This window comes from Wickerhamomyces ciferrii, contig 00263, assembly GCF_000313485.1.
Source record: "Wickerhamomyces ciferrii WGS project CAIF00000000 data, strain NRRL Y-1031 F-60-10, contig 00263, whole genome shotgun sequence".
Classification (NCBI taxonomy): Eukaryota; Fungi; Ascomycota; class Saccharomycetes; order Phaffomycetales; family Wickerhamomycetaceae; genus Hansenula; species Hansenula ciferrii.
In genome coordinates this window covers 1-12,686 of record NW_011887477.1, presented here as the reverse complement: position 1 = coordinate 12,686, position 12,686 = coordinate 1, and the positions used below count along the sequence as shown (strand labels likewise).

Here is a 12,686-nt window from a genome sequence, read left to right as displayed (position 1 = left end):
ACTAAGAGATTTTTTTTTTCGGGCCTTCCAAAATTTCAAAATCACTAAATATCTATTTTTATACTTCTATGTATATTGCATTGTATCTTGACTGTGTTTGTATTTTGCTTTTATAATTCAAGAGTATTAAGTTTATTATGAACACTAATTATATTGTATATTTAATAGGCTCGCAAATCAGCTAAATGTTTAATATGTAATACAGCTGCAACAACTACCTACACGTTCAATAAATATTAGTAATATGTATAGCTGAAATACATTTATAAATGTATAATCATGTTGAAATGTTATTATAAGCTTGCTAAATATTGTCATGTATAACTGTCGTGAAATTTTGACATATAATATTATAGTTGGTAGTACTAAAACGTATTAAAGGATCCCCCTAAACGTCCAAAGATTGATATTGATTTGATGATGTTCATGAATTAATTTAGTTATTTGTATATATATAAAACTGTTGGATATGGTGCTGACAATTATATCAATTTTGAATCATGTTATAATACGTATGATGTCTCACAGAGAATGGCGGGCGTTTCTACCAACTTTGTGTCTTTCTTGTTCAAAAATTGTTTTAATTTTATTGTTTTGATAATATGTTTGATACATTCCATAAAATCCAAGGGTAAAGCAAGCACTTAATGCTACCATATACTTTGTAAATCTAAATATCCCACCCCTGCTTGAACTAGCTGCAAATGATTTGTTCATATTAAATATTGATCTTTGGAATGATTTAATCGTTGTTTGAGAAACCATTTTACCTTTATACCTGTTATTGACTAAAGCGAATTTATAATTAAAATGAATAGCCATTAACTGCTTTCTTAATGTGGCAGCCGAAGGCTTTTATATATTGTTATCTACCATAACAAATTACACCAAGTACTATGTTAAGACGTCCAAGTTTTGTAGTTATTCGTAACAAGTAATGTAATTATGAGCCCACAATTGGAACCCAAAAATCACGCTATATACTGAATCCTGATTACAGATTCGGTGATTGGTAAATGCGATTAATTAAGAAATGGAAGCATTTCTCCACAATATGTTTGAGCTTTGCAGGAATGACATGATAAAATCTTTATGGTGTGATAAGAAGTATGATCTAATTTGGTGAAGTAACGTGTTTTTGGTTAAGAGACGTTTTTCCGCCCGCAAAAAAAAATATCGATCGGTATAATGAATTATACTTCCATAATATTCAATAAATTTTTATTACGGCCGATAATCTGAAGATATCAGGTCATTGAATCAAAATGTAAGTTAAATATAATTGCTACTGTATGGTTTTTGAATGTTGAATGTGCAGTTTATCAGCCTGATGAAATTCAAGGGTCTAATTTTGGGAATGGGTTAATTATTACTCATTGAATCTTAATAGTTGAAGAATTGGAAGTACAATTTAACTGGCTCTTCACAGGTAGCAGATTCAAACAAAAAAAAATATTCATTTGAGACTATATAGCTCAATAATTAGCGTTCAAGTCATTGGAATCAACAGAGAAAAAAAAAGTTACGTTTGGTATGTCTGATTGTTGATGCTCTCTCTATTGAATGCAACAAACAATATAAAATTTCTGATTGTTGGAGATAATATCACATCATACAAAAATCCCATTCAGTTTGAAATGGATAGATAGACTAACTAAATCATTTCAACAGAAAGCTTTTCAAAGTCTTTAAATTTGGATCAATACCTTTTTAGTTTATCGGCTTTATATGATCTGGTATACTTTTTGGATATTTATTAAGGTCTTGTATTACATGATCACAAATAAAACATAAATATCTTTAAGCTCAGATATAAATCAATGGATTGGGTCTTATCTCAATTCGGTTCTTCTAATGGAGTTTGATACTTTTGTAAGATTCAAAGTTATCAAATCTAAAGGCGTAAGAATACATATGTAATGTTTTAATTTTCCTTTCAAAACATTAAATTATAATAAAATTTTTTCATTAAATGTGTAGCATGTATGAGATTTAATAGAATATGTACACCGAATGGATTACTCATCTTCAGGAACTAAAACATTTTTTTCTTCAAGCATTTGAACTAACTCACCAGATTGAGCCATTGAAGAGATAATATCACAACCACCGATGAATTCGTTATCGACATAAAGTTGTGGTATAGTTGGCCATTCACTGAATTCTTTAATACCATTACGTAGTTCATTGTCTTCTAGAACGTTATAAGCGGCAAACTTTTCAGGATCAACACCTGTTTGACCTAATATATTAATTGTAGCTCTTGAAAACCCACATTGAGGGAATTCTGGGGTACCTTTCATAAATAAAACAACTGGAGCTGAGGAAACAGCCTTTTCAATAGCCTCTTTTGTCTCAGTAGATAATAATCTAACAAATGAATATTTTGTGTTTAATTTGAACAATGGTGAGCGAATCTAAATGTGGGAAGTGTTAGTATCTGAAATAAAATATTGAAAAGAATTCTGACTCATATAACAATGCTGAAACATGTATCCAAAGGTAACATACTTGACTCACTGGACGTAAAAACGAGCTTCTGAACATTTTTGATTATGATTAATGGTGTGAATTATGATGTTTGAACATTACAATAGGTCCTTCAAAGAATCTTATTAATTGAAATCAAGTCAATTTTCATTGGGAAGCTCCGTATCGGCCACTCTATATAATTCGCGATAGTCATCTGAATCATATTGGTTACACAAATTACAAAGACTTTATTATATCATACTTATAAAAATGATCTTTTCTTTGAACATCCTAAAGAATTTTATCAGTAATAATCAGCTCAATAAGTGTCTTTAGATGCTATCATCAGCTATATGTCACAATCTAGTCGATGTATTATATATCGCTTTAATTACCAATACATATGTAGTAATTTGTATATAATATGGCAATTTTCCTAATTCTAGTACTAAAAGTGGAACTTCACCACGTTTCCATTGGATATGAGCGAATAGTTCAAAGTGTTTTAAAAATCAAGAGTTTATATACGTTCTCTATATAAGAATATATTTGCAACTTGCAAGTAGCTGGTTCCTACTCTGGGCTCAGATTTCTTTGGTAAATTTGTGACTGGCATACTGGCATCCATTAATTAATTACTAATTTGCGCCATTTTCAAAGTCGGTTCAACTCATAAAGTGCCGTTATTTCTGTATAGAGTAATTGCGGTTTTGCCACTGGTGTCGATCTGTACAACAAATAGCGCTAGAGGATAGCATCGACGAGGAATTATACCTGATCCCACATTCGCAAGCGCAAAATTAGAGAATATTTAGAAATGCAATTACCCCTTGAAGTAATATATAGGCATCACTCTCGCGAATGTCGCATTTTTTTTTTGAATACAAAGAAGATGATTTTTCCCTCTAACGCTCTTCTCAAAATTTATTTGCCTCAATTTAATTGGAATTTTAGACAGACTCCATCAAAAATTATTAACAATCAACTTCAATTAGAAAGCTAAAGATTGAAAAGAGTGCTTCTGTGCTTTGTCAATTTAAAAATTGTTCTGGTTTTCCCAAAATATTCAGGTTTAACCTAGCTCGGAATTATACTTGATAGTTCAGCCTTCTATTGGTCAAAGCATTCCAAAGACTCATTTTATTTGATCTGGAAAGACATAGTTAAAAGAGAGGGTCGTTAACTAGGCTCTTATATACTGAATATACTCTTTGTTGCTGAAACTCATTAAAGTCGGTTACACGATTAAATTCCAATAGTTCAAAAAGATTTTGGTGATTTAAGCGCTAAAGTTTGAGAAGATGCCTGATCAACACGAACCAACCGTTCAAAACCTTGAAAGAAATCCATCCAAAACCCAAACACAGGCTAAGCCAGCGGCTTCAATTTTGAATAAAACTTCAGGCTCACCAGTAAAAGCAAGTATTGCTAATGAGAATCAAATGAAGAGATCAAATAATGTGAATGTTAATACTTCAGCTGCAACAAACACTACAAATCCAATCAACCAACCAGAAACTACTGCACCAACTCGTCCAGCTGTGAATCCCACACAGATACCCAACACAGGGGCAAGTTCTTCTGTGAAATATGGTAGTGTTTCATTCACGGTACCTGATCAAACTGAAAAATCACATCGTGGTTCAATAAGCGCAAGGCCTTCTGCAATTCACATAAATACACTGGGACAAGCACCAACAATGGTCCAACCTCAAGGGCTTATGACACCACAACAGCCTTCAGATACTGGTTCAAAGATAAAATCAACAAGTACAGTTATAAGTCCACAAACTGGATCATCATCCACAACTACAACAGACCCAAAATTATCAAACCCAGCTAATGTACAAAGACAGTATTCCATATCTAATACCATTGCTTCGAGAAATCCAAGTATTTCAAGTACATACAGTGGCTCAGCAAACTCATCAAGACAAAATTCAAATACAGGTGAATTTATTCAATTTACAGCAAACAATTTCCCATCATATCATCAGTATCCACAAGAAAATGTTCCAGCTAATGGATTAAAATCACCCGAATTGATTAACAGAAAGAATAGTACATCACCAACTTCCTTGGATCAACACCGAGTTCCCTCTCCAGCTGATAGTCAAAAACTTGATGATCCTCAACAATCACAACCAATTGCTATTCCCAAGAAAATTAAAGAAAAACCAACTAAAGCCGTCATTGGAACTCCAACAACTACGGTACCATTTTATGAATTTTTTCAAAAGCAAGATGATAATAAAATACACATATTGATTGGTGCAACTGGTTCTGTTGCTACAATAAAAGTTCCATTGATTATTGACAAGATTTGTAAATTATTTGGATCATCAAAAGTTTCGATTCAATTGGTTGTTACAAAAGCTGCAGAACATTTCTTAAAAGGTTTGAAAATAAACTCAGATGTTAAAATCTGGAGAGATGATGAAGAATGGTTTGGTTATAAAAAAATGGGAGATCCAGTTTTACATACAGAATTAAGAAGATGGGCTGATATAATGTTAATTAGTCCTTTAAGTGCAAATACTTTAGCAAAAATTTCGAATGGTATTTGTGATAATTTATTGACTGCTATCATTAGAAGCTGGAACCCTGCTTCACCAATATTAGTTGCACCGGCAATGAATACATTCATGTACACACATCCAGTCACAAGCAAACACCTCACCTCTTTACAAGAAGATTGTCCTTGGATTGAAATTTTGAAACCAGTTGAAAAGGTTTTAGTCTGTGGTGATATTGGTATGGGTGGTATGAGAGAATGGAGTGATATTGTGGAAATATTGGCTAAAAAATTGAAAGAAATCCAGAAGGCAAGGGAACTTGAAAGTCGTTTAGCAGAAGGCACATCAAATGGCAAAGATGACGATAATAAAGGAAAAGGTAGTGATACCAATGAAGATGAAGATGGAGACGATGATGACGATGATGATGACGATGATGACAATGATGACAATGATGATGACGATGATGACGATGATGATGATGAAGATGATGAGGATGATGATGATGAAGATGAAGACGATGATGAAGATGATTATGGTGACAATAACGCAGTCATTGATGATCAACAAAATAATCACAATTCAAATCATAATAGCATTCAGCGTACTGATGTGAAAAATCCACCCCTAGAGTCTCTAAAATTGTCGACATGAAGTTATTTTTGATCAAACATTATTCATTGCACATCATTTATTTTGGTGGCTTCTTCATTATTTTCAAGGTCCTTCGGTTCTGTTTTACATACGCTATTTTATCTGATTATCCATTATTGCATTTCATGACCTAATATATTCTTATCGTTCTCTACAAAAAGTTTTTGTTGTTTTTTTTTTATGTTGATGTAATCGTATAGTCACAATAATTATTAATACTACTCAATGCATTTAACTTTGGTTTTCTTTAGTGTGTTACTAAAGTAAGCTTTTAAAGTACAATTTGAATAATTTTTCAAAACGTAGATGGAAAATAAAGGACAATTCGATACGTTTGGAAGTATTGCATATGGAAGACACGTATAACGTCTACGATGTATAATTTGTTATAAGTCTTAAATTAACATATTATTTGATAATCTCATATAAACATTGCAGTCATTAATATTGTACCTATCTTTCAATTAAATATATTATAATTCAGTAATTTAGGTATTGGAACTCAGATCTGTCTAATTAAAACCAACCATCATAATCTTCCTTTTGAATAAAGCTTTTTACATCATTGATTAATCCTACCCAGTGTTTCAGAATTTCTGTTTCTTTGTTGATGTTTGAAGAAGTTGATGATTCATTGTACAGTTCCAGATATTTTAAATGTTCAGAAACAAAACTAAAATTTATATGATTATTCAATTCTTCAGCTTTGAAAGGTTTCAATAAACTCAAGTAATTATTCAAACTTATCAAATCATTCAATGGTTTAGATAGTCTTCCAATCAAATCTTTGTTAAATTGTAATGAATTAATTAAAATCTTTTGAATATTTAGTGCTTTAATAGATTGTCTAAAAGCTAATGGTAAGAATGGAGATACTAATTGATTATTATCAATTGAATTACTGTAATTTTTAATGGATTTTAGTAAATTGGACTGTAATTCCAATTGTTTTTTCACAATCCTTAGACATTTGAGTTGAAAATCATATATGAGTTCTTCATCTAGTCTTGGTTGTCCAATAATATTTTGACAAACTTCATCTAAAAATCCAACAAGTTCGAATTTTGCAATTATCAGATCTAAGAAATTTACAGATATTTGATCATGATGTGTAACTGGGGATTCTTCAATAATGTTTGAAAAATAATTATACTTAGTTTTCAAATCACTTAAAAATGTTGATGAATAAGTTAATTCTGCAAATTTTCTTGATGAACTAATCTTTGTCAATATCAATCCAAATTTCATATTTCTTTTAGCCATTTCAAAATCTAAACCATTAACAGAAGCTGAATCATTGAACGAAGGGAATAAAATATCAACAATTGAAGGATCATAATCAATTGAGATTAATTTTGGGATACCAAATGATAATGATTGTAAGGTATCAACAATATCCAAAGATACATATAACCTTTTCAGTATTGAATTGTAATCATCATAATTATCTGCTGTTACTTGATGACTTTTGTCCCAAAATAATCTGAAAATTTTCAATTTATTGAATACAGCAACGCTTGAGCTAATATAAATATCAGATTCAAAACCTAGTAATGCAATGGAATAAGATAGCAACACAATTGAAGAAGTGAATAATATGACAATATTTTGTGAATATAGATTGAATTTGGATTGTAATTGTGGGAAAACTCTAATTAAGTTTGTAAAATTAGTTGCAATAATTTGTAAAGGATTTAAAGAAGTTGTTTGATCTGAATTCACCTGTTGCATTGAAATTATAGAAGGAGATCTAGCACCTCTTGAAGCTGAAATTATTAAGCCATCTAATGATGAATAAAATGAATGAACAATCAAATTATTTATTTCTTGTATTTCTTGATTCTTGGATGAAGGGATAGCTAATAGATTCCCTAATGATTGTTTGTTCAATGGTAAGATTGGGAAGGAAGGATGTATTAATTGGTAATAAATTTCCACCATTTGATGTTGTTGTTGTTGAGCCAAAGCAACATTACTATTTTGTAAAATCATATTCTTATTGAAACCTTGGTTTAAACTATGTAATGATGAAATTGACATTGCAGGACTTGTAGGTTGGGGAGGGACATTAAATGAATTTGAACGACTTCTATTAGCTCTTGAAGCATCAATTGATGCTCTTGGTGAATAATTTGATACTCTATCATCTTCTGAATCAGAAATAACAGAAGATTCATAATTCACACTTGGTCTTGCCCCAAATAAGAAATTACTATTTGATGTATTTGGATTTATACCAGATCCAGGGATAGAATTTGATGAAAATCTTGAAGATCTTGAATCACTAAATGATGAAGAAACAGAATCAACAGAGCCTCTTCTATCAAATGGACCTTGACTATATGGAACTTTCCAAAACAACCCTTGTGGGATTGGTCCATTATTAGTAGCCTGTTGCTGTTGCTGCTGCTGCTGAGAAATGGATAATGATTGTGAGTTTAAAGGTTGATCACCACCCCCTTGACTAAATGTACTTCCACGTCTTGGTGACGTTGGTTGTGATATTGAGTTTGAAACATCTAATGAATTGTTACCATTGGAAGAGCTCCTTGGAGCTGATGAATTGTTACTATTCCCATAAGACTTCAAAGGAACATTATTCGTGAGAGAAATTAAAGGTGGTAATGTAATTGGTGAAGATGAATTTGGTCTTAATTGTGGATTTGTTTGTTGAGGAACTTGTTGTAAAGCAGGATGATTACTCATGCTGCTTGATCTTCTTGAAGTACTTGATTTTGAACGTTCTCTTGTTGATTCACCATCTGGCTTTGTATAACCTTTTGTTGGGCCTCTTTTCAATGGGACTCTATCAAATGAGCAAGTGGAGTTATTCTTAAGACAAGTGGTACAAGGCTTCATTACTGAATTTGAAGTTGAACTAAAAGTGGCATCACATCTGATTTTTTTTCTTCGACAATCATCACAAGCTCTTGATACTTTTGATCTTTTCCTTTGATGATGTATTTGGTTATTATTTGATGAATCTTGAGCTTCTGTATTATTGGAATTCACACCACCATTACCAACAACTTGTTGTTCAGCGGTTAAATCAACAGACTTTCTCACAGTTGGGACAGTAGTTGATGAGGTATCTGATGAAGTGGAGGTTGATTTTTGTTTTTCAAGCTCAGGTTCTTCTCTTGTTGTTTTCGGATCAATATTCCTATTGTTATTTGTGATTGGTGGTGAAGTTGTTGTTATTTTGGGTATTTCATTGATCTGAGACGTATCACTTGACTTGTCTCTAGAATCAGTCTTAGCCAGTTGGTCATTCTGACCCAGCATATGAGCAATAGATGACATTGTTTGAATACAGATATTAACCAGCAACTTTTCCGTCCCAATTGAATATTAATATAACTATTGAAATATAGGAGACTCTATTGTTGATAGCAAATTTGAAATTGAAAATATAAGTAGTGCAATACTTGAAATAATAGACAGAACACGATGTATGATACTTCAGATTAGTTCAATGTGTGATGAATCCAGTATTTGATCCCACTCAAGTTTGATAAGTTTCCAAAAGGGTTCTAATGTTGTAGTTTTATTATAAATTGTGGGTTTCAAAGTATCAACAGCGTTTTTTTCCTTTAGTTTTCAGGAAAAGTGTTGATGGGAAAAATTGGAATTTGCAGCCTACAAAGTCCTGGTACGCACCACGCACCCCCAGCTTTTGTCCTTTGCGGAGGGCAGCAACGAGTTTCTCCGGGAAGGCTTTTTAATTGGACAAACTCAAATTTCTTCCACTGGAATTTTAATTTCCCTTTAAATTTCCCATTAAATTTCCCATTGTCTTCAATCAGTCGTCAGTAAAGATTTAAGCTGTGGGAAAGTCAAAACTTAAAAGTCAAAAGTCTGTTGGAACTTCTATACTCAGTTGAAGGCTAATATATTATGCTGATTCTGCATTATCAAGTACTGCGTGACATGCTCTATAAGGCTTTAGCCTCTAGGCAATGGTCCACAATAGGCATATCCATGCTGCAATATAAACGCTAATTAACTCACTAAAAATTAGATCATCTCTCTTTACTTACCAGTGGCTCACCAATCTTGTAATTCTTCTTGTTAGCTTGGATTAATTCCTACAAAACTGACTCACGTTCCACCGGAAGAATTATCGCAATCGCAGTTCAAGTACGGGGTTACATTAGTTTATTTGTTTTTGCCGGATGATTCAGGGGTTATGCAAATCCGGAGATGAAAGCAGGTAGTATTTACTTACATTAACGTCGTAGTAGACTACAATTTATACCATTCTTTATAAATACGCCTCTCTATTCGTGTCATTCGTAAATATATAATAACTAAAAACTAAATGTGCCTGTGATCTTTGTATACTCATTGACCTTATTTTTTATCCTTCTTTAAAAATTTCTTATAAGCTAATTTAGATAAATTTGATGAACTTGTGTTTGTTGATTGTGTTTTACCACTTAAATTTAAATTAGATGAAGATCCATGTCTTGATAAAATATTATTCAAAGATGAACTTCTAAATGCGGAAGGTCTTTGAGGTGGTATTTGTGAACTTGAACTTGACCCTGATCCTGATCCTGTACCTGTCCCTGTTACTGTTGTAGATATTGTTCCAACTCCTAATCCAGTTGGTGTTGTAGATGTTGAAGTATTGATTTTAGATCTTGAACTTGTTGATAATGATGTTGATGAACTTTGTGATCTTAAATCATTTGTTTTAGGTAGTTCTATATTACCAACAGGTGATTGTCTCTTTGGAGTTTGGACTCTTGTACTTGGTAATGAACTAGTTCTACTATGTGATGCACTTGAAATTGTACCAACACTTTTACTAGTTAATCCACCAAATTTTGGTAATGAATTATGTTCTGGTCCTTTAACAGTACCAAATATTTTATCATTTTCTTCATCATCTGAATTTTCATAATTTGGTGCAAAATCTAAAGTTTCTTCGACATCATCATCTGCATCAATTGCATCTTGATATGATGGTAAATCTGATATATGTGTGAATTTTAATGCTTCTAAACTTCTTGACAGTTCATCATCAATATTATGACCATATGAATTATGAATACTAGCTTCTAATAAAGGTGAAACTGCAGCTGATGCACCTCCACTCAAACTATTACCACTTGATAAATTATTTGATGGTCTTGTTGGAATTCCAAAATATCCTTCACCTCCTCCTTCTTCCAATTGTGATTGATTTTGTAATATTGGCAGTGGAGAAACAGCTCCAGGTGTTGGACTTGGTGATAATCCACCACCTGCTCCATAATTTGGTGATGTACCACCAGATCCATAATTTATTGGTGATAAATTACCTGGAGATAATAAATTTGGTGAAACAGCACCTGAATTTGCTCCACTAACATCAGTACTTGAATCTCCATATAATTGATCATAAATATGAGCTTCATACACAGGGGGTGCAAAATCTTGACCTTTTTGTTTATTTGTATTTTGATTATGTTTATTTTTTTCAAATAAAGGTTCTTCTTCTTTTCTAAAATGAATTTTACCATATTTATCTAAAACAATTGTACGACCAGTCATTTCTTCATCTGGTGAAATATAAAAACTGATTGGTAAATTTGCTCTTAATTCACTCATATGACCATTTGGTTGAATAATATTAATTTGAATTTTTAATTTATGTCTAACTTTAATTAAATCTTCTTTTAAATCACAATCTTGTGTAACTTTTTTCAAATTTGATGGTAAATCAATAGATGATTCAATAGCTAATTTATCTGTTAATTCATGATTTTCCATTTGTGTCATTGTTAAATCCATAATTTGTTGTTGATCATCATAAACATCACCGTTAATCCCCTTGAATGAATAATATTGAACAATTTGAGCTTTAATTGGTCCTAATTTCATAGCTTTTATAAAAGGAACCAATAATATATTTAATGGAGTTTTCCCACCAATGGGGACAGCTCTTGCAGGTATACTAACTTCATATTGTAATTTCCCAGGCCAAGTTTTACCAATTTGCATGGTTTCTGAAAGTTGTAAATTATCACTTGATAAAGTTCTAAATATTCTAAAATATTTATATTTATTTATTGGTGATTTAAATGCACCTTTATCAATTGAAGCTTCAAATTTATATAGAACAGAACCTGCAACCAGACCTTCCACAGTTTCAGGGATATCACCCGGAAGAACACATTTGAAAGGTAAATCATAATTCCCACCTGGTAAATTAAATGAAGCACCATTTGGTGTTGTAACATTTTCAAAAGGTGTACCAGAAACACCATTAATTGGCAGAGTTAAAGCAGTAGGAGCATTTGCTCTATTTAATTTCTTTGGGGTTGTTTTTTTAGTATGTGAAGATGATGATAATGCAGAAATACCATGACGTTGACTTGATGATCTATTATCATTTGGGTTTGTAACTTTATCTGAAGCACTAACTGTAACAACACCTTCAGAATTTACCAATAAATTATCCCATGTAACTTCAAAAACAACAGCATCTTGTTTAACAGGACTTGATATTGTAGACCTTTGATGAGCCATAACTTCTAAGAAATCTAATTTATATCTTCCAATTAATTTTAAACCAATTTTTTTAACAGTAAGACTTTCAGGTAATGAAAATACCAAATGACCATTCAACATAACAGATGGTGATTCATATTGTGAACCTTTAACAAGCACCAGATTTTTATAAGTACTCTTGACCCTAAGTCATATAGGATGTTAGTATTGATTAATTTTTGGTTTATTCAAATGTATGGTGGAATATTATTGTTGAGATCTCAATATTTAAAGTATCAATTTCCCATCAACACACAAAGATAAACTCCACCAATTCCACGATATACTCACCTGATATCAAAGAACGTAGGTCCGTTGCTTGTATGTGACTTGGACGACTTGCCAATCCCAAACATTTTATCTTCTATAGCCAATTCTATAATGCAATCCTTCTTTCGACGTTCAACAACACTTGAATCTGAATTTCAAAGTTCCAGAAGCCTTCAATTTACGTGCCTTTTTTTTTTTTTTTTAAGTTTTTATTTGTTGCGCAGTATTTCCAAA

At 32.0% G+C, this 12,686-nt stretch overlaps 4 protein-coding genes across 4 annotated transcripts; 1 reads left to right on the top strand and 3 right to left on the bottom strand.

Moving 5' to 3' along the window:
* Positions 1-2,018: 2,018 nt before the first annotated feature.
* Positions 2,019-2,547, bottom strand: GRX5 (monothiol glutaredoxin GRX5; the record flags this gene model as incomplete). The annotated part of the gene is made up of 2 exons (XM_011273136.1): positions 2,019-2,417; positions 2,512-2,547. 2 exons carry the CDS (start codon positions 2,545-2,547, stop codon positions 2,019-2,021), a joined length of 435 nt encoding a protein of 144 aa, XP_011271438.1.
* Positions 2,548-3,773: 1,226 nt separating this feature from the next.
* CAB3 (phosphopantothenoylcysteine decarboxylase complex subunit CAB3) lies at positions 3,774-5,642 on the top strand (the record flags this gene model as incomplete). The annotated part of the gene is made up of 1 exon (XM_011273135.1): positions 3,774-5,642. The coding sequence occupies one exon, from the start codon at positions 3,774-3,776 to the stop codon at positions 5,640-5,642; it is 1,869 nt and encodes a 622-aa protein (XP_011271437.1).
* Positions 5,643-6,158: 516 nt separating this feature from the next.
* On the bottom strand, positions 6,159-8,945 carry BN7_6301 (Zn(II)2Cys6 transcription factor domain-containing protein; the record flags this gene model as incomplete). The annotated part of the gene is made up of 1 exon (XM_011273134.1): positions 6,159-8,945. One exon carries the CDS (start codon positions 8,943-8,945, stop codon positions 6,159-6,161), a length of 2,787 nt encoding a protein of 928 aa, XP_011271436.1.
* A 1,050-nt stretch (positions 8,946-9,995) lies between these two features.
* On the bottom strand, positions 9,996-12,263 carry ART5 (Art5p; the record flags this gene model as incomplete). The annotated part of the gene is made up of 1 exon (XM_011273133.1): positions 9,996-12,263. One exon carries the CDS (start codon positions 12,261-12,263, stop codon positions 9,996-9,998), a length of 2,268 nt encoding a protein of 755 aa, XP_011271435.1.
* Between the last annotated feature and the right edge of the window lie 423 nt (positions 12,264-12,686).